Below are 24,981 nucleotides of genomic sequence, written 5' to 3' on the forward strand. Positions count from 1 at the left end.
TATTTCATCATGGGGACAATTAGGATTTACTCTTTATTAAAGGAGGGAGTGGCCTTTCTTTCCTTTAGGTCTATTTGCGGTACTCTTTGGAATTGGTTTGGGAATTTGCGTATTGACTTGTTTATGGCATGAGATTAGTAACTCTTTCCAATTATGGCTTCAAAATGCCATTTTAAGTATCTAAAAGAAATTAATCCTAACCATAAATATTAATTCCAACATCCTTATATATTAAAAATGTGTGCCAAAATAAAATTAAATATCTTCATTTACGAGTGCCATCTCCATGTTCTTCAACCGTCATAACGTGCCAGAATCGTACCGATCAATTATTATGTGTATTTTCAATTAAAATGGTTCCTTCTACTGCCTACTAATTTTACCATTTTCAGGTTAACGCGTGTCCAATATTGTATATTCACTATGCGAGACAAATACATATTACTAGGCGACTATATCTCTTTCCCATATGCACTTCAAATACATGTAAATTACGATCAACCTATCTCCATATTTCATTTGAGTTCGACCAATTGACCATTTAACCTGACTGCTACACTTAATATTCACGTATCTAGGCCTTAATTCCACTGCTTGCCTCAATTTCAATCAGAACATAACTGTAGCTAAGCATAAATTCGCACCTATTTCCTTCAATCATTTACTTACACAATACCTATTCAATATCTCAAATCTCCAACAACATACAGTAGAACCTCGATAATTCGAAATCGGTTAATTCAAAATCCCGCCCAATTCGAAGAAGCTCTCGTTCCCGGAAACATGAGATACAGTTTTACATGTTATTTAAATTGTTTAATTCGAATTGCGGATAATTCGTAATTCGAAGTACAATGTCGGCCTCATTACCGAAATTCAGACTTTTAATTCGAAACTGCCTTTACATTTTAAAACAATAGTATGTTACAGAGTAATTTCAACTCGAAATTTTGTCCGCTCCGCGTCATAATAGATCGCGCGTTCCGGAACGTGGAGGGGTAGGTAGCTTTCCGCACTTTCACTCACTTCGGTGGGTCTACAGTGCGCTTCATGATTGCTAAGTTGAATGAAATCAGAATTCTTTCGTATTCAACCTTTTAAGAAACGCCGTAATATCACGCAACAGGCAGTGTGCGGGGAAAATAGAATTCGCGAACACTGGCGATGCCGACAGTTGACGAAAAAACGTGGCTCATATAATAAATTCGTAGGCACCGAACAATATTGTCATTGCCGGTGAAACTGCACTGCTTTATTTTAATGCGAGCGTAAACGGTCTTATGGTTTTAAAGGAAAAATAGCCAGCCGCGAAATCGTACAAGTGTGAGGGATGGGGGTTATAGTAGTGCGTTGCAATGCACATGGAAGCGAGGTACTTTATCCCGTCGTCATAGGAAAGTTCGATAAGCCACAATGTTTTAGGAGCGTCAGGCACTTTCCATGCCAGTACAAAGCATCTATAATAATGCAAACAGTACATAAATCCAAAACATTATGCATTTGCACAGGGGAACCGGCATAATATATCCTCTTTGAATTGTGCGTTTTTTTTTCTTTCGTTCGGTCAGGTTATGTTTGTCAGTGATTTATCCAAGTGCATTATTTGAACATTCTAAATGCACCTTGTTGGATACATTTCAGAAATAGTTTTTTTCCATGGCATTTGAAAGGTTTAAACTGTGAATCGAGGTGACTGCATGTATTAATGGGGTCTTAGAATACTTTGTGACACGGCAAGTGCTTACATTTCTGAAGTACGAGCGAAGTGCCGGCGGGAAATTGTACAAGGATAGAGTCATAGGAAAGTTCGATTTTAAGGGCATCGGGTACTTTCTGTGTAAATACAAGGCATCTAAAATGCATACAGTATCGTAATCCAATTAATAAAGCACTTGCACATGGGAGCCAGCATAGATTTCTCCTCGTCTTTGAATCGTGCTTTTTTTTCTTTCTTTTGTTGCGTGAGGTTATGTTTACCAGTGAGATATCCGAGTGCATTATTTGAATACTGTAAATGCACCTTCTTGGATACATTTTGGAAACAATTCTTTTTTTCATGGCATTTGAAAGGTATAAATTGTGAATCAAGGTTAACTGCATGCAGTAACAGGCCTTAGAATATTTTGTAACGCGGCAAGGGTTGGTACTTCTGAATTGCGAATTGGCGGTTAATTCGAAATCACGTAATTCGAAGTCCGATTTTTGAGTCCCAACGACTTTGAATTAACGAGGTTTTACGGTATTATCATTTATGCTTTTAATTACTGCGATTCCTCCGCATACAATCAATATCTCTACTCAGCTTCTTCATAATGTCTACCACGTCGCAGTAAAACATTTCTTTTACCTTAATATCTACTCAAAACACCGCAAGCTGCTACTGTTCATTTCAACTCATCGTAAATATGGACGATATGGGCCTAGTTATTCAATCTGGTCATTGGGTAGCCTAGGTTTATTATTATTATACTGCACTTCACTTTCATATCTCAGCCTCGCCTAGCTTGAATACGACGTTCCCCTAAGCATATAGGTTCAAAAACATCAATTCTCTTCCCGATACTGCTCACATTAACCTCAGATCAAACTTATGAGCACGGCAGTATATTACTACACATAAATAATACGTATCTGTGGTTATTTTCTCCGGCATATGCCTTAGAATTCCCACCTTGGCACAAACAGGTCATATCTTTGGCACTTCAGCATTCCTACAATTATACTATACCAAATGAAATACTTTATAGTTAAATTTCTTATAATGTTACTTATCTCAGGCCATTTTATGTCCGACGTTGCTTTCTTCTTCCTCCTCACGGCATCTCGGAACGTCTAGCCTTGTGCTGGATTACGCCATGCTGGATCTCTAGGTCTTCAGGCTTGAGCTTACGATGATCTGGTCAGCCTTCCTCCGTCGCTTTAGGCTAGCTCCATTTCGTGTCCAATTTCCATGCAACGAAAAGATGATATTAAATTGATAGAATACATCTTAATTTTCAGTATATAGAGCTCTTCCAAGGACTTTGTCTAACTGTATTTATATCTCTTTTCCTCTATAGATACTGCTCAGATTCAATTTTATTTTCATAAACCGGTTCTTCCTTGGTTTTCTATGTTGTCTGAATAATGTTCTTGAAATCTTATAAATGGGCTATACGTGTAATTTGAGGAAAATTTGGCCGTTTATTAAGCCAGTGTAGGCCTTATTTACGAATGCCGTATTCCGGCACCTCTTCTTCTGTACAGTATTTGAAATGTATTATGCGTGTTTCCCTGCTGTTTTTACGTATTTTCCGGTAGTTTATTTCTGGATTCTTCCTTCGTGTGGCTCCTATTATGGTTATATTGATTATGTCAGCTAATCTTCTGGTCAGGTAATTGCAATTCACAGTTCGTTTACGACGAAAAATCTTCTTGCCAAAAAATATAATAATAGAACGTTTTTCAATTTTTTTTTACGTATAATGGTTCATTTCTCATAGTTTCCTTTCCACCTCGCCAGGCACTGCCTCCTAATTGCGGTGAACTTGTTCCGTGCATTCTCAACGTTTGAAGCTGATCTGCGCCATTTTTCTTCCGATCTATATTCATATAAATTGACGTCAATCGTAACGTAATGGTACAGTATGATATCACCCGGATAGTGCCAAAAGTTCAGAGACGGAAATAACAGGACAGTTTGCCGCATTTATGGATATTTACAAGTGTGGCGGTATTGAGTTTTATTATCGTAATGTTTAATTTTGTACCTTTGTTGTCTCCTGGTTTTTACAAACGCATACCCTAGCATGTTTTATTTGGAGTCTCCAAAAATCGTTGAAATTGGGGACATAAGAAATTATTATTATTAATATTATTATTATTATTATTATTATTATTATTATTATTATTATTATTATTATTATTATTATTATTATTGGGCAGGTTGGCAAGTAAAACAACTGACTGGATTTTTAAAATCTCTTTTTAAACTTAATTCTCTCCCAAAAAAACCTATATTGGCCTGAGATACGTGATATTAAACTATCACTTTGTTAACGATCTTGCCTGCCTATATTAATGGGCCTAGCAACAACTATGTATATTTCTTAATGAAAGTAAACTAGTTTCCTCATCACGAGGTGGTGCAGTTCTTTTTTAGACAGGCCCCTAGTGGAAGGAAGTTGCATGTACCATTTTTACAGCAAATCAACCTTCCTGCCATTCATAAATCTCTGGCAATACGGTACCGGGAATTGAACTCAGGCTCCTGAGAACGGCAGCTAATTGTGCTAACTGGCTGCTGGCGGACTTTCTTAACTACAAAACAGACATATATTCATGACTGTGTGCTTGCAATGCATGGGTTGGGCACTAAACAATTCAGCTATTTGTGCGACGTCATCAAAGGTGCAGTAGGTCTACTCTTCTGAGGCAGACACTTCTTAACTATGAAACACAGATGTACCACATGACTTTGGTGTTATTTTTCATTGCGTGAGGCTGTGCGGCTGAAACTATGCACGAATTTGTGGTATGTCATCTGAGCTGCATAAGGCTTGTAGCCGCTTCAAAGCGGTATTGTTGCTCTTCTCTGCCGAATTACGTTGGGGGGGTCTTGTTTGCAAGATAAATTTTTTAAATTTTCTTAGTCTTGAAAAACTGGGCGGGGGGGGGGGGGGTCTAATACAAGAGTAAATACGGTATGTACAATACAGAAATATAGAAAGAAAAAATATAAAAACACAATTGATGTAAAATAAAAGTAAATACATTAATTATATATAAGGACCATACATAATGAGGAGTCTGGATTGAGGCTTTGGACATTGTCCAACTGCATTTCAGCATGATTTTAACAAGTACTATGGGAACATTTCATTTTATTTTGATGTGGAAACACCATCTGGCAGTTCAGCGTCAGGTGGTGGTTATTTACAGTGGCATCCAGTGGCTTGCATACTGCTAACACCACTCAAGTAGATTTGTTGATTGATGATCTGACTAAAGATTCGACATTTTTTTGCAGTTGAAATTGTAATGACTAGGAGTAATGGAACTAACAATTCCATGAATATCAAGAAAGAGTCTTGATGATGAGCATACTCCAGATGCTAAGAATTTAGAGCCTAATTTATTTTTCAGATATTACACTTAGTTCATCCCAGATTTTAATATTAATTGTTTGTACATTAGTTTTCATGTCAATTGTTTGTTTTTACATTTGTTCAGTTATTAGCTGTATTACATTAAGGCTGAAGATGGCCAGCCAAGGCCGATACTAGTCCCTAGTTTTAATGTAATTGAATAATATTGCATAATCTAGTATTGAAAAAAGTGGATCATAAGACATTAATAATTATTGTGATCACAATTCAATACGGATCAAAACCGTGAAGTTGATATCTTATGATTCCAGATGGTGTTTTGATGCGACTACTGATGTCTTCATATAAATTGTCAGTTCGTTTCATTATGTCATTGGTTCCACTCGAATATTACCGAATCATATAAACTCACGGTGAACAGTTACACCAAAACATACGGGAATAGGGCAGCGAGCCGCAAGTATTCACTGCTTGAATGCAACATTCGCTGCCATGGTAAGGAGTGTACTTCAAGTGATCAACATGTCTTGCAGAGTATATCGCAGACCAGAAAGCCGCAAGTAGAGAATTAGCACAGAAGTGACTTGTGACACTATTCCAGTCTGGTACGAACATTTTTTGCAAGTGTTTCGGGTACGGGACGTGTGTTTTCTGCGATCTCATAATTGTTTGTTAGTCCACAGTGAGCTAGTACTGATTTCGTTATGCATTGTTGGATATGCAGTTTCTCATGAAGTGCTGTATTTTAAAGGACGAGAAATAGCAGCTGCACATGGAATCATTGTCTCTGATTTGAAGTTTAGCCGCGGCAGAATGATCAATTTTATGAAGACAAATGGACTTTCTCTTTGAAGAACATTATACCAAAAAAATACCAAATGATTTCAACCGAAAAGTAATTGATTTTCATTGCTGTGTTATTGAGAAGCATAAAGTGAAGGAATATTTGATATCCCAAATAGAAACCACAGGTCGGACGCCAGTCGGTTTCAGTGTGCCACAAAATCGAACAATCGATAAGAAAGGGACATTGAGTGTTATCGAACGCACTACCGGAAGCAAAAGGCAACGATGCACTGCAATGTTGGTGTAATACTTGATGGCAGAGCGCTTGCACCTTTCGTATTTCTACAACTAAAAATAATGCCTGAAGTAAAATTTCCGCGAGGGATCCAAGTTCGTATCCAAGAAAAAGGGCAATTTACATGTCACACATAAGAGATTGGATACAAACGGTTTTGAGAAATCTAGCAATGTCCCTCCTTTGATGCCTGGCTTGGTCTCTTTTTTTTTTTTAGCCAGTTTGTCATTATGTCTTGCATAAGTTGTACTTTTATTAGTTCATGTTTATTTCACTTCAGGTCGTATTGTCAGCTCATAAGGGGAAGAATGTTTTCCAGTGTTGGTTTTTCAAACCCACGTGTCCAACTTACCAGATGTACCCTATTTGACTTTTTGGAAAAAATCTCTCGCATGAATTTTAGGCCAAATGACTATAACTGGAAATGAGGTTAACTAACTGTGTTTATATTATATCTGATGAATCTTTTAAATATAAATGAGTTATAAATAATTTTTAAGTATCGGAATTCCTTGAGTAATTTACACATTTGAAATTTTCGCCTGTAATTTTTGTCAAATGTGTGATAATTACATGAGAAAATACAGTATTCCATTTAATTTAAATCATAACAAAAGTTAGGTTAGGTGACGCTGATTGAATAAGAAAATTCGGATGAAATGTCAGTCGGCTATAGGAAGTAAATATTTCACCATTATGACTCCTGCTATAATGGACTTGCACTGTATTTAATAATTCTGATGTTTAGCCAAATTGGGGTTGATTTTAATACATTCCCTGTAGAAGTATTGTAAAGAAAGGAATAAATTAAGTAAAATAGATATATACTTACCAGATATTGTAATAGGAGTTGAATCATGGCTGAAAAATGATATAATGGATGCAGAAATATTCTCACGGAACTGGAGTGTGTATCGTAGAGATAGGATAGGTATGTTGGGTGGAGGAGTAGTCATTCTGGTGAAAGAATTTGTAAACTGCAAAAAAGTTAAAGAAAAATATGAAATTTTAGGTGTAAGGCTCATTTCTAAAGATAATAGGCAACTGGATATCTTTGGAGTGTGCAGACCATGAAAGGGCAGCGCTGATACGGATTCAGAATTATTTGATATGATAATCTGCTATGTGGGAAACGACATGGAAAGGAATATGATTGTATCTGAATTTACCAGGTGTCAATTGGGAAGGAAATGCGAACGACAGGAAGCATGGCCAACAAATGGAAAATAAGTTAATATGGGAAGGACAGCTGATTCAGAAAGTGATGGAATCAGCTAGAGGGAAAAAATCCTGGATGTGGTACTGGTAAAACCAGATGAGCTCTCTAAAGAAACTGAAGTAATAGATGGCATTAGTGATAATGAAGTTGTTTTTGTAGTAATTAAAAATGTGATAGAAAGGAGGGTCTTAAAAGTAGGACTTTTAGGCAGTACCATATGGCTGATAAAGCAGGCATGAGGCAGTTTCTAAAAAGTGACTATGACCAGTGGATAACGGTAAAAAAAAAAAAAAAAAAAAAAAATGTAAACAGACTCTGGGATGGGTTTAAAGCAATTGTTGAGGAATGTGAAAACAGGTTTGTACCTTTAAAGTTGGTAAGGAATGGTAAGGACCCACCTTACTATAATAGAGAAATAAAGAGATTAAGAAGGAGGTGCAGATTGGAAAGAAATAGTTAGAAATGGCTGTGGAAGTAAGGAGTAATTGAAGGAACTTCCATGGAAATTGAATCTAGCAAAGGAGGCAGCTAAGGATAACATGATGGTAAGCATAATTGGCAGTCATACAAATTTTGGTGAAAAATGGAAGGTTATATATAGGTATTTTAAGGTAGAAACAGGTTCCAAGGAGGACATTCCAGGAATAATTAATGAACAGGGGGAGTGTGTATGGGAGGATCTTCAAAAGTCAAAGTATTCAGTCAGCAGTATGTAAAGATTGTTGGTTACAAGGATAATGTCCAGATAGAGGAGGAGACTAATGCTAAAGAGGTATTAAAGTGTACATATGATAACAATGATATTTACAATAAGATACAAAAGTTGAAAACTAGAAAAGCAGCTGGAATTGATAAGATTTCTGGGGATATACTAAAGACAATGGGTTGGCATATAGTACCATATCTGAAATACTTATTTGATTATTGTTTGGTTGAAGGAGTTTTACTAAATGAATGGAGAGTTGCTGTAGTAGCCCCCTGTGTATAAAGGAAAGGGTGATAGACATAAAGCTGAAAATTACAGGCCAGTAAGTTTGACATGTGTTGCATGTAAGCTTTGGGAAGGCATTCTTTCTAATTATATTAAGACATGTTTGCGAAATTAATAACTAGTTCGATAGAATGCAGTTCGGTTTTAGGAAAGGTTATTCCACTGAAGATTAACTTGTAGGATTCCAGCAAGATATAGCAGATATCTTGGATTCAGGAGGTCAAATGGACTGTGTAGCGATTGACATGTCTAAAGCATTTGATAGGGTGGATCATGGGAGACTACTGGCAAAAATGAGTGCAATTGGACTAGACAAAAGAGTGACTGAATGGGTTGCTATATTTCTAGAAAATAGATCTCGGAGAATTAGAGTAGGTGAAGCTTTATCTGACCCTGTAATAGTTGAGAGGGGAGTTCCTCAGGGCAGTGTTATCGGACCTTTTTCTTATATATAGAAATGATATGAGTAAACAAGTGGAATCAGAGGCAAGGCTTTTTGCAGATGATTTTATTCTGTATAGTGTAATAAATAAGTTACAGGATTGTGAGCAGCTGCCACGTGACCTCAATGTTGTGAGATGGACAGCAGGCAATGGTATGTTGATAAACGGGGTTAAGTCAGATTGTGAGATTCACAAATAGGAAAAGTCCTCTCAGTTTTAATTACTGCGTTGATGGGGTGAAAGTTCCTCTTGGGGGTCATTGTAAGTATCCAGTTGTTAATATAAGGAAAGATCTTCATTAGGGTAATCACATGAATGGGTTTGTAAATAAATTGTACAGATGTCTGCACATTGTTATCAGGGTGCTTAGGGGTTGTAGTAAGGATGTAAAGGAGAGGGCATATATGTGTCTGGTAAGACCCCAACCAGAGTATGGTTCTAGTGCATGGGACCCTCGCCAGGATTACCTGATTAATGAACTGTAGAAAATCCAAAGAAAATCGGCTTGATTTGTTCTGGGTGATTTCCAACAAAAGGGTAGTGTTACAAAACTGTTACAAAGTTTGGGCTGGGAAGAATTGGGAGAAAGACGAGCTGCTCGATTAAGTGGTATGTTACAAGTGATGAAAATCATTTTTCGTCCGTATTGAAAGTTTCATAAACTGTATATAGGATAATATCTTTTGTTTAATTCCACCTATTCAATACATTACAAGAAGTTGGCATTTACTTTAAAACATTATTCAGATGGGACATGTTTCGCCTCTCACTGTGAGGCATCTTCAGTCATTATCAAAAACCTTATTATTTTACCAGGCATCTGGTTAAAGATATTCAAAAAAGTGTTTGATGATTATAAGAGAGGTAGGATTTACGTTAGTTATAAACATGTTCATGAAGTAACTAAAAATCTAATATATTGATAAAAACATATGTAGTTCTTTGTTGAATAGGACTTGTTTGATTGTACTATAGTAAAAGAAGGTGGCTTGAAGCCGTAGTCATTAATAGATGTCTAATACATAGTGGAAGGCATACAATGCCAACTTCTTGTAATGTATTGAATAGGTGGAAGTAAACAAAAGAGATTATCCTATATACAGTTTAAGTGGTATGTTCCGAGCTGTCAGTTGAGAGGTGGAGTGGAATGACATTAGTAGACGAAGAAGTTTGAGTGGCATCTTTAAAAGTAGGAAAGATCACAATGTGAAGATAGTGTTGGAATTCAAAATGACAATTTGGGGCAAATATTCATTCATAGGAAGGGAAGTTAGGGTTGGAATAACATACCAAGGGGGATGTTCAATAAATTTCCAATTTCTTTGAAATCATTTAAGAAAAGACTAGGAAAACAACAGATAGGGAATCTGCCACCTGGGCAACTGCCCTAGATGCAGATCATGATTGACTGATTGATTGATTATTGATTCTCTTTTCCCACATTGTAAGGTTTTTTAGTGGTCCCTCCAAAACCGGAGAATCTAGATTCTACTACATTATAAAGGAAATAACTGGTAAATGTTCATTTTCCGAAAAATATGTAGTTCTGGAAGTTGGGATAAACTCTACAAGTTACATTCTTCTTATGTCTGAAACCTGATATGAAGCCATAGCTCCTTCCTTTCTATACTATTTTTTGATACGTAGGGATCTGGGCAGTATTATCTGATTTATACAGGGATGCTCAGAGCGAGACATTTGAGAATAGAAACTATATCGTTAGTACATTTCAAACCGAGCAAGTGGTCACATGGCTTGGGTCACGTATCTGTCAGCATGCATTCGGGAGATAGCGGGTTCGAACCCCACTGTTGGCAGCTTTGAGGATGGTTTTTCGTGGTTCCTTTTTTTCACACTAGAGAAATGCTGGGGCTGTACCTTAAGACCATGGTCGCTTCCTTCCCACATCTAAGCCTTTGCTGTCCCATCGTCACCATAAGACCTATCTCTATGTCGGTGCCACGTAAACAAATAACAGAGAGAGAGGAATTGAAGAATTGAAGGTCTCTTCAGTGACCTTATCAGTACAGTTAATGTTCTTGATTAGATTCTCTCTCTACCTCTGTCGTTTCTGAAAGTGTGAACTGTTGTAATTGTTATTTAATTTTTTTTTTTTTTTTTTTTAGTCAGAAATTATTGTTCAGCGATGAAGAAAGTACCCAGGAGGAAGAAACTCGCAAGGATTCTCGTAGTCAAGCTCATCAAGTTAAAGAAGAGCGGAATGAAAGAGAGAGTGAATCCAGTGAAAGAGATCGTGATAGAGATGATCACAGGGTCAGTATATACTAATTATTACTGTATTTTACCTCCTGGAAACTGAGATGTTCTTGGAAGGCTGCCTTGGTATGTGGAGAGATAGTAAAGGGGAACATGATTAAATGTTTGTATGCAGATGGAAAGAATGTTTTAGTGTTAAGGAAAATGTTATGACTGAGATTAAGTGGAATGAAATTGTAATAGTGAAAAAGCTGTTTCTGACAATTACTGATGGGTTGAGACTTTTAAAATGCTGTACGACCTGGTTAGAATTACGTTGTACTGAACTCAAAATTCTGGTTAGAATTATTTTGTACTGAACTCAAAATTATATTTGTAATACGGACAACAGCACTAAAGAAAACTAAGATCTATGCTGTGTTGTTTTTGAACTAAAAGATAATTATGAAGAGAAATGAAGCATTGTGTGTTCCAAAAATAACCATTAAACATACAGCAGTGTTCAGATGTAAATTGTATAATGCAACATTCACAGTTTTTAATTTTTATTGTACTATACACTGTATTTAATCAGCAGTTTTGTGTGCATGTGTGTGTGTGCCTGTGTATGCGTGCGTGCGTCTGTGCAAGCGTGTCTCTCTCTCTCTTTCCATATGCCGTCCATAAATTAGGGATACGACTCTTGGGAAATAAGTAGGGCTTGGAATATGTCACAGGTGAAAATTGTGATAAAATAGCTTCTTTTTTTTTTCATGTCAACAAGTTTTGTTGTATTTTAATTCAATATACTTGCAAAAATGTCATGAATATTATACAAAGTCATGAAATGTTAATGTTGTTGCAAAATAAAAAATAATTGTGAATTCAAGAGCAAACTGTGAAGTGAACAAGCAATATTTTTATTTCAAAATAATAATTGTCTGAATCCTTGGCTGAATGATCGGCATACTAGTCTCCGGTTCAGGGGGTCCTGGGTTCAATTTCTGGCAGTGTTTGTCATTGTCTTAATAATCGTCTCCTTTTACATACAACATATCACACTACAAACCACTGTGAAAGCATAAAATATTGAATATATCCCAACATAATTGATTTCAGGAAGGGCATCTGACCGTAAAAATGGGCTAAATCCATACAAAGTGCTGACTCTAGGTACTTGGGAATAAGCCAGGAATAATAATAATAATAATAATAATAATAATAATAATAATAATAATAATAATAATAATAATAATAATATCATACATACACATATACATTATCATTATAGACTGTTATGCCTTTCAGCGTTCAGTCTGCAAGCCCCTGTGAATTTTCTAAACGTTGCCACAATCCTCGATTTGCAACTAGTGTTGTGGCCTCGTTTAATTTTATACCATTTCAGGTGTAAGGCTTTTCAGGCGTTTGCTCTATTATACCTCTATTATACCTCTAATCTTTAAATCGTTAGAAACTGAGTCTAACCATTGAATTTTTTGTTTAAAGCCCCCGATTTTCTTTGTTCAAAATAACACTTTTGGGTATTCTCACTTTGCCCAAGAAACAACCTCTTAATTAATATTTGTTGAGTATTCAGCTGGAAGGCTGGTTTGATCCTTCACAGTTCTGCCAATAGCTGTCATAAATAGCTTAGGTGTCACTGAAGCGGCGTGCTATGGAAATTAGGTGTGGTTTCTCATTGCTTTCCAAACCGAGCCAGAAGTTGCTATTACATATCAGTCTGCCAAGCCCACTGAAATGCATGCACCAACTAGCCCTATGTGTGATATTTTCACACCATTTATAACAGGGACTGGCTGCATAAGGAATGGTATTACTAGCATCACTCATACTGCAGTCACCTTCATATTGTCAAAGCCAGGAATAAGACTGAGACAGATCAATGAAAATAACAAATTTATTCTAGCCTGTACCAACAGACGTAGCGCACTGTAAACTCTACATCTCGCCAGCAAAGGCATCAACCTCTTACTAATAAAGTGTGTAACGTACATGAAAGGTATATACTTACAATCAATGTGTATAAAAAGCATGTAAAAAAAAGGACTTCCTTTTTTCCAAATTACACCAGACTATATTATGCTGGTACCTTTTACTGTAGTGCGTGGGTACATTTACCATCTGCATGCGATATCTATGTTTACATCTGAATTTTTCTTAATTTATCAATTTAAAACTTTCCTTTATTTACATTTCTTAAATACAGTGCCCATTCTGTTTAACTGCACTTTTTATTTTGTTATACGGTAAGTATTGGAAACGAACAACCATGTGTCAAATTTAGTCTTGTAAAGAGAGGTAAGAACATAAAAAGTAACACATATTTGGACAGACATAATTGCAAGTCAGTGTGGGAAGAGAGTGTGACAGAAAGAGGAGACAAGAATAAACATGAAAACTCAAAAGGTTAAGGACAATCTCCACATCTTCATACACTCCCAATAGGTCCTTTCCTCATCAATCTCGGTTTTCCTGCATCCATCATTTCTCATGTTCCGACAAGCTTGTTTTTGCTTCCCAGGTTCATCAGCATGGGCTGTCTCGGCAGATTTTCAATCGTATTGCAGGTATAAAAATACGTGATAAATACAGTCAAAACTGATGTATTAATGACTTCTCACTGTTGTAGTATTGAATAGGTGGAAACAATTAACCTCATTCCTTAATCTAAATCTGGATTCAATATGGGCCAAAATGATGTTTTTGACATTAAATCAGTTTGCAAAATGTTATCATTTTCAACTTTCTTGTGGTAAAGAAAGTACGTTGCATGATAGCAAATTTATTTGAATGTATTTATACTCCGCACAGCCTCACTTTTAAATTGAAGTTTCGGAAAACAAATGAGCATCGCCTTTTCTCTGTTGCCAGCGCGCTACGCCCGTGAGAACAGCTGATCCAATACGACCGCGGTAAACAGCTCTATTAAAATGTAATACCATATTCGGAAAAACTAATGAATGTGGATTGAAAACAAATTCATAAAATCTACACTTACAACATCTGACACTAATTAGAGAATCTATTATTAAGAATAAAAGAGAATGAGGAAATAACACATCACTCACCGCTAATGGCTGGCACAGGAAGGAGGTTATGACCCACAAAAAGAATTCTCCACTGATCTGAGAGCCACTGGAACCCTCCAACAATGAATCACTTTCACTATCACCAGCTCCCAAAGATATGAAACTTTTGACGGAGTTATCCACTACATCTTCATTTTCCCACGCCTCACATATTAATCTTTGTGTACTGCGCAAAACTTTCCTGCAGCCATCGACACTGACATCCACCATAGCTTCAGCTAACAGGCTTTCCACCTCGGGTATGTAAAACGCTTATTTTTGGTTGCAGCATAACCCTTAATCTGATCCAAAATCTTCTCTATTGCATTGACATGACAATGATAAGGTGGAAGTTGAATAACTTTATGTCCATGACGTCTTGCAATTTCATCCACGACATACACTGGAAATTGTGGCTTGTTTTCTTTTACAAGCCGCAACAGTTCACCTTTCTTCATGTCGTCCCGCACAGGAATGTTGTGCCTCCTTAACCACTCTGCAAGATTCGACTTCTTTGTTGCCATTGTCAGAGCTTTGTCCTGAATTGCGGAATGGTAGGGGGCATTGTCCATTATTGTCATAAAATTTTCAGACAGTTTAATCATTAATGTGTATTCAAACCAGTTCTGAAAATTAACACTATTCATCTCCCCGTGGTAATCATATAAAGAGTTAGGTACAAATCCGTTCGCGGTTAGCACAATAATTCTCCCCCCCTCCCCTTTCCATTGGGCACTGCCATTGTACCTTCACACAGAATCATCTGTCCTGCCTTTTCCTACGGTATGGTTTGCATTAATCCATGTTTCATCTAACCACACAATCGAATCAAAATTTTCCTTCATAACGTCCCTTAAAAACCGGCAGTGCCACATCACAATCTCACTTCTCTCCATTAACACTCGCCGACCGTTTAATTTCTTGTAACGGAATCCCAGTTCCTTTACCACAACATTCAGTGAAGTCTTGCTTCCATTAAATAGTTCACTTTCCTTCAGAGACTCGCCTAGTTTCGCAAGAGTGGGGTGGTCTTTTCTGTGGTAGTAGTCGTTTATATTCCAACGAATGGCATCTTTCTGGAAACTGTTTGATATCGTCACTGGTTTGGTCCAGTTCCTTTTCTTACCCGGCGTTTCAAACGTAGGGGATCCAGGAGATTGTTCCTCAGCATGATATTTCTCCTTTCCAACTGCCACTAACGTATATTTACTTACTTTGGTAGCGTCGGCAGTTCTGTGTACGGCTTGTGCTAAAGGAAGCAATGTAGCACCATTCTCATTTTCTTTCTCAAAGTACTCGCGCACGTTGGACACAATTTCACGGGCCTCGCTTCTCAAGGGCGTGCCTTCTCCCACACCTCTCGATTTCTTGCTACTAGTCTTTCCTGAACTACATTGAGACATGGTAAACACAACGAACTAAGTACACTGATACACGGACGTAAAGAAAACTACAGCTATTTAATAATTAAACCTATATTGTACTAACTTATGCTATGCTAAACTACGCTATACTGTACTATACTAGAGGGATAAAGACTTATATGAAAAATATACTAATTACTGAAGGAAAATGCAAAAGATCACGGACCATACAGATTACCATAGACGCTGAGTGAGATAGGTTAACCACATGGTGAATGTAAATATTAGACTTGGTAACTAGGTTTCGAGATCATGCTCTGCCGATATAAATCGATATGAATGGCAGCTTGGGTTTGATTGGTTGTCTATGCTTCAGTGCACAACAACTAGACAGAGACAAAATGGGCCTAAACATCAATTTAGAAGTAGAGCAGTGCGGTGTACAGCTATGTTATACAGTAGCACCTCGATTATACATTCCCGGAAACTATGTTTTGCCGTATTATTTGTTCAAAATACGTGGTCCCACGAGCATTCTAATTAAATCACGTAAAAATCCTGCATTATCCATTCTTCGAAGGATTTCCTGGATCAACCGTCCAGAATTTTCAGTCCCATCAACACTAAATCCTTGATCATTAAACGTAAGATACTTCATCTTATTTGCCCGTATTGAACTGAGGTCACAATTGGAATAAAAATCTTATAGGTTCCACATTTTCAATACAAATAAAATGTTGTTAGATGGTATTTACAACATATATTATGTTGCAGAACTAGTTTCAGTGCTCATTTAGACGCTATCATCAGCAATATTTATTGCTCCCTCTTAAGTAACATGAATTTAGAATTTTAATATTATTGTATAAGATTATGTGAAGATTAAGAAACAATGTTAAGTTTATGGTCCACCCAGGATGATGTGTATCGATTGGGTGGACCATATACCTAACATTGAGGTCTTTTGTGTTGACGCCCGTAGATTATCTGCGCGTCGTGATGAAGATGAAATAGTGATGAATAAGACACATACACCTAGCCCTCGAACCACTGGAATTAATCAGTGATGGTTAAAATTCCCGATCCTGCCAGGAATCAAACCCGGGACTCCAGCACGCTGACCATTTAGCCAAGGAGCTGGACTTTCGTGTAACAAATTTAGAGTTTTAAAATTATCGTACATTATTATGTTACTGAGAATAGAACAGATGTTGCACCTTACATACATACAGCCATGGGATTTTACAAAGGGAAAAAATGAAATGTATCTTTCTAATTCAATACAAAATATAATTCCATCTAATGATGGAGCAATAAAATTCAAACGTGTTTTGACTCGTTTGAACCATCTTAAGTGAAATAACGGGGGCTTAAAGTAATCTACATTATACAAGGTAAAAATGTGCTAAAAACATAGTGAAGGAACAAATGAAAAACAAGGGACAGGCGGAAATAAAAACAATAATATACAATGTTTACATCACTAGAGGAGCAATAAATAACTTTCTGAGACAAATTCAGTGAAAAAAGGCTTAATATAAAACATAATTGAATCCAGAAAATGTTCTAAACCTAAGAAGGAAATAAAATAAAATAAAAGATAATGGACAGAAACAAAACAATAAGGGCTAACAGTGAGGTTGCGGACTTCTTAGACTAAAAATTTTAGTTTGATAACAATTCAAAAACAGATAAAATCACCGTGTTGAAAATTCAGGCTGGCAGTCTGTCTTTGTAGTAACAACATCCCACGAATGGCTAGGAGGGGGGGCAAAAAAGCTTGAGAAACCAAGTTTGAGAGGAGACAACATGCTAGTTGAAATGTATGTGATAAGTGATGGAATAATGCCAATGAATTTAAAATTTTATAATAGCAGCATTCTCAATATCTTCTCGATGTTCCAGTCCCGTTCTTGAAGAACGTTTCCAACGTTGTCTAGGTGTTTTTGCCTTATGTCAAATGATCGGGAGGGCAGCAACAAAATTGAGAAGCTGTGTTAGAGAAGTAACAGGAGCATGGTAAACTGTAAGTGATCCTACTGGAAACCATCGATGAAGTTCCAATCTGTAGTGGTAAAAAGGAGATTGTGTGAGAAACTTGGACTGATAAGTAAAAAGTGTAAAATGGGTGTGAAGAAAATGTTAAAACTTACGGTATTTAAAAGGGGGTTGTCTTTTCGAACAGGCCTGGTCTTCTCAAAGTTAACGGTCCCGTTCGTACGATCGAGTCTGTTGTTGGCTCAGCTGTGTTTGCGAGGATGTGAGGATCGGAGGGGGAATTGTGGTGCTGGGCTAGTGTGGGGAGGGGGGAGGGTCGTGAGTTGGAAAGATGGAGGCAGCCCTTTTTTTTTATTATTACAGAAGCTCTGAAAAATATATGAAATTTATTTTTACGCTTATTTCACTGAAGATGGCTCAAACGAGTCTAAACATGTTTGAATTTTATTGCTCCATCTAATGCTGGAATTATGTTTTGTATTGAATTAGGTGGATACATTACATTTTTTCCTTTGTAAAGTGAAAACTGTCAATATGGAATGATTCTAATAACTTGTAATAGAGCCATGGGAGGTTTTTTATTACCGGTTACTGTTTGGTATTTCTGAAATTTTGATGATACTTTTTCTCTTTCCAATTTGATTGTGTTTAGTGATGGGTAGAATTGAAAATAATGCGTTTGAGAACTTTTGTGAATCTGTACTTACATTCGAAACCATATTCTCGAGTTCCACATAACCCTTAAAGCTCAGGTTTGTTTTGGTGGCTTTTTTTTTAACATTCACTTGATGAGTGAATTAACCCTCCGTTAAGGTTTGCTGTTCAAAATTGTTCTTTGTAGGAAGATCACCGTGAAAAACGACCAGAGTCGGTTCCTCCACGGATTACGCCTGGAGAGCAGAGAAGCTGGCAGCAGTCAGGGCGTACCCCATCTTTGAATGTGGACTTCCGGTCCCCTACTACCCCTCCTGCTGCCATGTCTGGTCCTGCAATGCCTGTTATGCGTCCATCCACTCACCAGGTGAACACTCATATTTCAAAAAATCTTGTTATAAAGTTAGCACTTCTAAATAGGTAGGGAGTGGAAAAATTAGTTTCTACTGTTATCAAAAGGTATCTATATTTACCAAAATTAGCATATTTAAAAAAGCATGTGTTTTCTGAAAATTGGGTTTTCTTTTAACGAGATAAAACGCCCACACTCAACATTGTTGCGATTCACAACAAATCAGAATGTTCAGTTGGACAAGAAAAATCACTGTTCAACTGAGAGCATTGTAATAAGTTAGGCATTGTCTTCCTTCAGTTTGCACCTTCTGTCCGTAACCACTGTATTGAAGTGGGATAAAGCATGCTCACTGTCAACATGGTTTGCTGAGGTCCACAATAAATCAAAATAATAGTTTAGCAAATACAGAGAACTCTGACTGCACTGCAGTTAATGTAAGCATGGTATTGCATCTTGCTCGTTCCTTCAGTTTTGATTCGCATCTCTGAGCGAACTGTACCCAGACCAGATTTCATTTTCTGAAGGAATTGATGCAGCAAACAGTTTCTCAAGCTCAGCTGCTTTCCTGTTATTCAAGATTATATTTTTAGGATACAGTGCATGAGAAATTGTGATCAGCTTATTGTGGTTAGTCTTTGACTTTCACAGTCTGCAGCTCACACTACGAAGAATGAGTTGCTTTAATGAAAATGTCTTTGCATGCACCTTTCTCTAAAAGAGTGAGCTTAACTTAGTGCAGAAAAATTCCTGTCGCGAATTGCAGAAAAGGTTACCTCAAAGTTATGAAATTAGGGGTACAGCAAATGAGAGTTTGGATACTGAGATTTCTCAAGTTCAGTAAGAATCTCTACCATTTGAACTGCATGATTGCTGGCAAAGACCATATGTGAATGAAGTCTATTCACTTCCTGGTCAGTCAGATACTTCAGGTAGTTGATGCCATAGTTGTGGATATCTCTTATATCAGAGGAGTTAAAAAATGTAACAATTTCTTGAAAGTACCCACTTAAATGAAGACAGCATCAAACAAGCTGTTCCACCGAGTAAGGACAGGTGAAGGAAACAGTTTTGCCTCCTTTGAATCCCCACGCCAAGGAGAACATAACACAAAACCACGAATTTTGTTATTCTTTGCTAAATATGTAATATGGGAATTTAATACCAATGCCGTTAATCTGGTGTCAATATGTCCAAACGTTCTCAAGGTACATGCCTTGATGCTGTGCTTAAACTCGAGCGCTCTTTCCCTGCATTCCATCTGCTGCTTCCATGTTCTTCTGTTGCCATTGGTAGTGGGCTTAGGTTGACGTATAATGGGCATAACATTCATCTGTGGGCCAGTTCTACCATCTGCTGGTAAAGTGGCTGGCAGTTGCCCGGTAGGTAAACTACCTGGAGGTGTAAATCGGCTGGTACTTTGGCTTGCGTCCAACCACCTACGCGCAAGCGCTAGGTAGCTACCCGGAGCTAGACACCGATATACGAAGTTGGCTAGACTGATTTTCAGCGACCTCTCGCTTTTGAGTGTGGTGCTATCTGTTGTCAGATACATGAAACTCATTTCGATTGTCTTATTTCCCTGTGCTTGCGTTTGCTGATTATCAACAAAAAGCCTAATAAGGGGAGTCTTAAGAGTTATGGACAATGATTTATGTCAAGCTTTCGTGATTTTAATCTATGATCTTCAATATCAATACCTAATTGGGATTAAACTCTCGATTACATTTTCTTACATCCGTTATAACCTGTCGTGTAAGGCAGCGTTTGTGAAAAGTATTCTCGTACCGCAGTACATTGGTCAAGTCGCTCGCTCCGTAATAGAAGGTATGCAGGTTTTTATCGTATTTCTAATTTACATTTTAAAATGTACCTTCGTTCCCTGCCGTTGTTCTTAACTCTCTTTTACGCGCTTCCATATAAGTAGGCCTATATACACACGCATCTTCTTTACGGACTTATTGCCTTTGAGCATTCTGTCTGCAGGCTTCTGTGAATTGATTAAGTATCTCCACGATGCTCTATTTGCAACTAGTTCTGTGACCTCGTTTAGTTCCACATGCTTTCTTTTATTTATTATTTTTTTTTTTTTGCTAGTTGCTTTACGTCGCACCGGCACAGATAGGTATTATGGCTACGATGGGATAGGAAACGGCTAGGAGTGGGAAGGAAGCGGCCGTGGCCTTAAGGTACAGCCCCAGCATTTGCGTGGTGTGAAAATGGGAAATCACGGAAAACCATTTTCAGGGCTGCCAACAGTGGGGTTCGAACCTCCATTTATTCATAAAGCATTTCATTTTAATGTTTAACTTTATGAAGATAAAGTTGGAAGGTACTGTAAATGTCAAGAACTAATCGGGATAAATATCCATTCATAGGAAGAGGAATTCGGGAATGGAATAGTTTCCAATTTCTTCGAAATAATTTACAAGGAGATTATCTAAGCAACTAATAGGGAATCTGCTACCTGTGCGACAGTCCTATGTGTTATTAATCGTAACATCGCTTTCTATAAGTAGCATACATATAAAGCAATTCCCTAATAGACATAATATTGTGATTAAATATTTCAATGATATATATTATTAACAAAAGAACGTATGAAAAGAGGCATACAGATTAACACAACGCTAATAATGGAAACAAAAAAGATTCGTTATAATACAGAGTCAAACCTGTATACCTCGTATTACGAAGTGAGCGTGTTAGCCACTACGCTACGAGAACACTTCAATATTTGGGATACATACATTAACTTATACCTCGTGTCTGAAAACTGAAAAGTAGAAAATTAAAGTCCATTTGAAATGATTTCCAAATATAATTTGATTTTATATCCTTTTGAAGTTTCTTTACGAAAGCTTGACTTATAAAATGTGTTCCCTAAGCTACCGATGCGAAAGGCTGGTGTGACCGTTGCAACACAAGGGAAGCATTAATGTTCAAGATCCTGCAATACAATATCGGACACTGTTACAGTATCATGCTTTCTTCAGTATACTAAGGTAATTTAGGTTGTATGTCACCAGAAATACAGCTAATAATGTTCAACTCTCAAAACTTGCCCGGCAGGTAAAGTCTTATCGGGCCCTCAAAGTGGCCAATAAATTACGTGCCGGGTAACTACGATTAATGCTGCCGATAGCGCTACCTGGAGGTGGTCGAACGGAAACATCCTTTTACGCGGTGGGCAAATTACGCGCTACTTCAACAGTAGGTGGTAGAACCGGCCCTGTATCAGTTTGAGCCAGAATGAATGGACCGTTCGCTGATGTCCATTATCATAGCAATCTTGACATGGATGTACTAAATGCTACAGTTTGAGCCTGCTTCTGAATTTGGTGCAAATCTAATGAGTATAGTCTGAAAGTAATCTTCCACCATGAATTCTAGTGTAGGATGGGAGAGAATGAAATTGCCATAGAGATAAAGCAGCGGAAATGGAAATGAATGGGGCGTATACTGGAGAAGGGGAATGAAACAACACACTTTTACATGCTGAGGAAGATGACAAACAGAAACAAAATGTTAAAGAAAATCAAGTGCCCATAAACCTGTATCGAATCTCAGCATTCACCTGCTTCACTCAATGTGAGCTTGGCGGAAGGAATAACATCACAAATACTTTTGTCAACAGCTTTAATTGATGTGAAAGATGTTCACGGAAGAAGAATGACATGCCGAGCATTATTGGACCTGGGATCTCAGTCGAATCTCGTAAAGGAAGGTCTGTATAAGAAACTTGGTTTACCGAATGTCAAGACAGACACACAGATCATTGGATTAGACTGTTCCAAAGTGGAAACAAAAAGGATTGCGAGAGTACACCTCGCTTCAAGGAATGACGGATTTGAGGTGGAAGCAGAATTTCTAGTTTTGCCAACTATAACAGGACGATTGCCACAGTTGGAGATCAAGAAGGACAAGATTATTATTCCAAAGGACATTCACTTGGCAGATCCCTTATTCAACAAGCCTGGAGACATAGACATGTTAATTGGTGCAGGACTTTGTTGGAAAATAGTCATAGGTCCACCCAAGAATGAAACTGAAGGACAACCAGCTCTGCAAAACACCCGATTAGGCTGGATTATAGGCGGTGAAGTTTTTGAGAACAAACAAGGATCAACAACAACATGCATGAAACATAACAATCAACAATTGTCAGATAAGATGGAGAAATTTTGGAAACAAGAAGCAATTCCAGAGATTCAGCATTACACATCAGAAGAAAGAATATGTAAAAGACAGTTCACGGACACCGTTTTGAGAGATACAACGTGTAGATTCATCGTAAGTCTCCCTATTAAGCCAGATGTCACCCTCGGAGAATCAAGAATACACGCACTAAACAGACTAGAATCATTAGTCAAGAGATTAGGCAGACACCCGGAACTCAAGCCAGCTTATGCAGATTTCATGAATGAATATGAAAAACTAGGGCATATGAGCTTGATTGTAACAAACCGAAATCAAGATGTACCAAATTCATACTTCATACCCCATCAACCAGTGGTACGTCCAGATAGTGACACCACAAAGGTCAGAGTGGTATTTGATGCCTCGGCAAAAACATCACTCGGGGCATCACTCAATGACAAGCTCATGACAGGACCTAATTTACAGCGAGATCTTTTTCACATTGTACTTAGATTTCGCAGCCATAAGTACGTCATGACGGCAGATGTGGAAAAGATGTTTAGGCAAATCCTCATCTATCCTGAAGATCGAACATTACAGCAGATTTTGTGGAAAGAGGAATCTTCAGCCCCTGTGAGGATTTATCAGTTGAATACAGTAACATACGGAACAGCATCGGCACCTTACCATGCCATGAGATGCCTAAATGAATTGGCTACTCTTCATGAAAATGAATTAGCAGCAGCAAAGGCTATTCGCGATGATTTTTATATGGATTACTGCTTAAGTGGAGGAGACATTCTCGAAGACGTGATCGGGCTACGGCGGCAAATACAAAATATACTCAAGAGTGGTGGAATGCATTTGAGGAAATGGAGGTCCAACAGCAAAGAGATCTTGCAGGATTTGGAGAGCAAAAGCGACGAAGGGACTTTACTGGTTTTAGACAAAGGTGAAGCTAGTAAGACTCTTGGACTCCTCTGGGACTCGGCACAAGATTGCCGTAAGTTTCGAGTTGAGCTGGCAAAGCAGTCGCCAAGATCCAAAAGAGAAGTCGCCTCCAAAATCGCACAGATTTTTGATCCACTAGGACTCATGGGTCCAGTACTGATCAAAGGGAAGATGTTGATGCAACACTTACGGGTAGATGGATTTGAATGGGATCAGCCATTGTCTCGAGAGCACCTTCAGATTTGGAACGAGTATTATGAGTCATTAGAAAGACTGAACAACATCAGAATTATGAGAAACATAAATCCTGGAAATTGCTCTGGCTCTTTTGATTTGTTTGGATTTAGTGATGCTTCAGAGAAGGCTTTTGGAGCATGCATTTATGCAATTTGTCAAACTCAAAATGGTCTCTACATTTCCAATTTACTTTGTGCGAAGATGAAAGTAGCTCCTTTAAAAACCATTTCGTTGCCAAGACTCGAATTGGAGGCAGCGCTGCTTCTTACACAACTTGTGAAAACAACAGTGAGTGCTTTGAAAGAAAAAATTGGTCAGATCAGATTATGGAGTGACAGTACAATTGTTTTGGGATGGATGAACACTGAGCCAAGGCTGCTGAAGACATTTATGGCAAACAGGATTGCAAAGATTCAAGAAGCCACTGATGCAACCACCTTGAAGCATGTTCCTTCGACTGAAAATCCAGCTGATCTTCTCTCAAGAGGAATTACTTCAGCAGAACTCGAAGATAAAAAGCTGTGGTGGAGTGGACCTTCTTGGCTTCGCACAGAACGTCAACAACCAGAGCATTCAGAAGAATTCGAAACAGAACTACCAGAGCTGAAGGTCACAGCAGTTACGTTGTCAGCAACATCAACCAGCATTCTACTGAATAAATTCTCATCATTTGCGAAATTATGCCGTATTGTAGCACATTGTCAAAGATTCATTTATAACTGCAAACTCAAACCATCAGAAAGGAAAAAGGGTTCACTAGAAATACAAGAAACTTGTAAACCAGAGAAGCAGGTAGTCAAATGGACACAATTAGAAGCATTCCCTCAAGTACTACATTGCTTAGACCTCCCAAAAAAGAGTTCTCTAAAGTCACTCAGTCCGTTTCTGGGTAGTGACGGATTGATTAGGCTTGGAGGAAGGCTTCGTTTTTTGGAGCTAACATCATAACAGAGACATCCTGAGCTTCTACCAGCAAATCATCACATCACCAGAATGATCATGGAAAATGAACATCGTTGTCTGAAGCATTGTCCCCCAGAGCAACTGCTACATGCAAGTCGACAACGATATTGGCCTATCAGCGGCTGAAGAGAAGCGAAAAGCATTGTCAAGAGGTGTCTGAATTGCTTTTGTTACCATCCTACAGTTCCAGAGGTATGCATGGCAGATTTACCAAAA

At 37.8% G+C, this 24,981-nt stretch overlaps 1 protein-coding gene across 4 annotated transcripts in view; it reads left to right on the forward strand.

Annotated features, from left to right (window-relative positions):
* The window catches only part of LOC136858113 (protein PRRC2C), a 708,190-nt gene that overhangs the window by 171,321 nt on the left and 511,888 nt on the right, over nucleotides 1-24,981 (forward strand). For all 4 annotated transcript variants that reach the window (XM_067137420.2, XM_067137417.2, XM_067137419.2 and 1 more), the window contains exons 10-11: nucleotides 10,948-11,095; nucleotides 18,310-18,489. In XM_067137420.2, coding sequence (XP_066993521.2) covers nucleotides 10,948-11,095; nucleotides 18,310-18,489 — 328 coding nt within the window. The remainder of the gene's footprint in view (nucleotides 1-10,947; nucleotides 11,096-18,309; nucleotides 18,490-24,981) is intronic.

This window comes from Anabrus simplex, chromosome 1, assembly GCF_040414725.1.
Source record: "Anabrus simplex isolate iqAnaSimp1 chromosome 1, ASM4041472v1, whole genome shotgun sequence".
NCBI lineage: Eukaryota > Metazoa > Arthropoda > Insecta > Orthoptera > Tettigoniidae > Anabrus > Anabrus simplex.